The 2,500-nt window shown below is 36.0% G+C and overlaps 1 protein-coding gene across 7 annotated transcripts in view; it reads right to left on the reverse strand.

Annotated features, from left to right (window-relative positions):
• The window catches only part of LOC138029737 (uncharacterized), a 44,500-nt gene that overhangs the window by 28,592 nt on the left and 13,408 nt on the right, over window positions 1-2,500 (reverse strand). For 4 of the 7 annotated variants that reach the window (XM_068877507.1, XM_068877510.1, XM_068877509.1 and 1 more), the window contains 2 exons: window positions 1,550-2,500; window positions 1-221 (listed from right to left, as the gene is read on the reverse strand). The exon at window positions 1-221 is cut by the window's left edge and continues 46 nt beyond it; the exon at window positions 1,550-2,500 is cut by the window's right edge and continues 967 nt beyond it. In XM_068877507.1, coding sequence (XP_068733608.1) covers window positions 1-221; window positions 1,550-1,655 — 327 coding nt within the window. In that variant the 5' untranslated portion in view covers window positions 1,656-2,500. The remainder of the gene's footprint in view (window positions 222-1,549) is intronic. The other 3 variants (XM_068877505.1, XM_068877504.1, XM_068877506.1) reach the window with 1 other exon arrangement.

Consider the following 2,500-nt stretch of genomic DNA (forward strand, 5'->3'; position numbering starts at 1 on the left):
GTTTCTGGCTTCACAAGTATAATTTCCAAAATCTTGATCAGCCTTCATCTGCGCCTCCACTTTTTTCTCTGTGGATGCTACTTTTCTTAGCTGAGTTCCGTCTGGTTTTTTCCATGTGATCGATGGGGTAGGAGAACCATCTGCCACACATGATAGTAGAACGTTCTGTCCAATCCAAGACTGTTTTGTAAAGGGAGTTACTGAGGTTATGCTTGGTTGATCTGGAGAAAAAAAAAATGGAATTTATAAAAGAGTTTTGTATAACTTTAAATACTTTGAAACTGATGAAGAAGTTGTAATCAATGGGTGAAAAATCATCACAGTGCATTGAATTTGGGCACCGCAAATATATGTTCTTCATTGACCGGGAGGTCCGTTTCGGGAAAAGTCAAGTCATCATCAGCAGTCTCTGTTTAGAAACCTGTTTAGACCAGTCCTCAGAGGTGATGCCCAAAGCAAAAATGGGCTGGGCCTGGTTATCTAAAAGATTATGTTTGCTGACCTTTGAGTTGAGTCAAAACTAAAGGAACACTTTTCAACGAAGGAATCCTAAATGGAATTAAATAAAAATGTTGTACTTCTGTTAAAGTTGAACTTTGAATTAACTTATCAGTTTTTCAATGGACCCATAAATTGTGATTTAGAGGGAAGGAATGTAGTAATTTGGATTTCTATACGCCTCACGTGATTGGTGATTTGCATATTGTATAGTTGATTCCACTTGTGACGGGTTAATTATTATAGTGTTCTCAAGGGACATGATAAAAATGACATGGCAAAAGTACAAAGGAAGACACCTTGGTTTATTAGATAGTGTATCGATCTATACATTATCTTCTGTATAACAATTAGAAATCTGAAAGTGTACTGCAGCAGCAATTAACGGGCAACAGATCGAATATTAATTCTTGAATATAAATAACCTGGACTCCCAAAATTTTTTATTGGAGTTGTTCGCTCCTAGTCAAGAGCCCCCTATACATTTACTTTCTAACAGCAAGAGTTCAATTTCAATGCACAATAAGTTATATGGAAAGCAAAGGTTGCTCACTTGTTAAAAGGTAACAAACAGGGAGAATTCTCACCAATGGGCTTGTCTTTGTAAATATATTACTTCCAATCCTGATCTGTAATTGTCTACAGCCATTAACCAGCCTCCATTGTTTGGTTCAATCAAGAATACACTTGTACGATGGTGGGTGGCATTAATATTTATAATCCACTCTCGCAATTGAAACTAAACTGTTTCTTCTTCTAGTTGTGACATCAGCACAGCATTCATTCTAGATATTGCTCTAAATCACAATTAAAATAAGATCTTTTCATACAATCTTTGGGAAAAGTAGGTGAGGGGACAACACTGACTCAAGAGAGATCGAAAAAATTACATTTCCACAAGTCCACTCAAAGACGCGGCCGGCTTTCCTCAAGAACATTACTTCACTTAACCTTTCCTACAAGGTAAAGCCCAGTGTTGCTGCAAAAAATCTATCTTGTGTAACATGGCAGTAATTACAATTAGTAAAAGTTGGTGATACTAGGCACTTACAGTATACAGTGATGAAGACATCTTTTGTAGCTAGGTTTCCAACACCATTAGAAGCAGAGCATCTGTATCCCCCTTCATCTGTCCTTCTGATGTTTGTCAGTGGCATTGTGACAATACTGTTATCAGTAAGTTTTATCCAAGTGGTGTTGTGAGCAGGGTTACCACTTGCTGTGCAGTTGAGGGTCGAGTCGTTTCCCTCATTAACAGTTTGATCAGCAGAGATATCAGTGATGTTTGGTGGACCTGTATAAAGTAAATATCAGAGGAACAACTCCACAAGAAATTAACCAGCATGGACAGTAGGACGAAAGCTGGATCCACTGTATGCAACATATAGAAAGGAAAATGACTGAGTTTCAGCTCGAAAGGGGATGCGTTCATAGGTGCAGTGTAATACAAATGCAAACATAAAATAAGTGTGAGTGAAATGCAAACGATATTCAAACAAGGAGCCCAAATTTTAGACAGGTAGGATAAAATCATTGTACACAGGTGCTTCTGTTTTTTTTTTTCCAAGATGAAGCACAAGGGATTTTTATCTCAGTTTCATTTTTCATGGTGGTGCCAGAGAGCTAGTAAAATTTCCTTATTATTTATTTTTATATTGGTGTTGCTCTGTTACACACATGCTAAATGTATAATGCAAACCTTTCTTGCAATAAAGAGTTTTACCATTTCTTTGCATTGGCACTTTCCACTTTCAATTAATTGCTCTTCTGTAATAATGTACTGTAATTCACATCAATACGTTTTGTTGTTAATGGAATTTGCTTAATAAATTTAATACAAGGCTAACACAAATTTAATACAAGGCTATGTTTTTGGTAATCAATAAGTAGTAATTCATTAACATGCATTGAGGATTTATAATTATGCCTCATGTGTTTAGAATTGTCTTTTTATTGTCTTGAAACACACAGTCTAGAATAATCATAAAGTGTTAATAATTTT

Source organism: Montipora capricornis, chromosome 13 (assembly GCF_036669925.1).
Source record: "Montipora capricornis isolate CH-2021 chromosome 13, ASM3666992v2, whole genome shotgun sequence".
In the NCBI taxonomy this organism is placed as follows: domain Eukaryota; kingdom Metazoa; phylum Cnidaria; class Anthozoa; order Scleractinia; family Acroporidae; genus Montipora; species Montipora capricornis.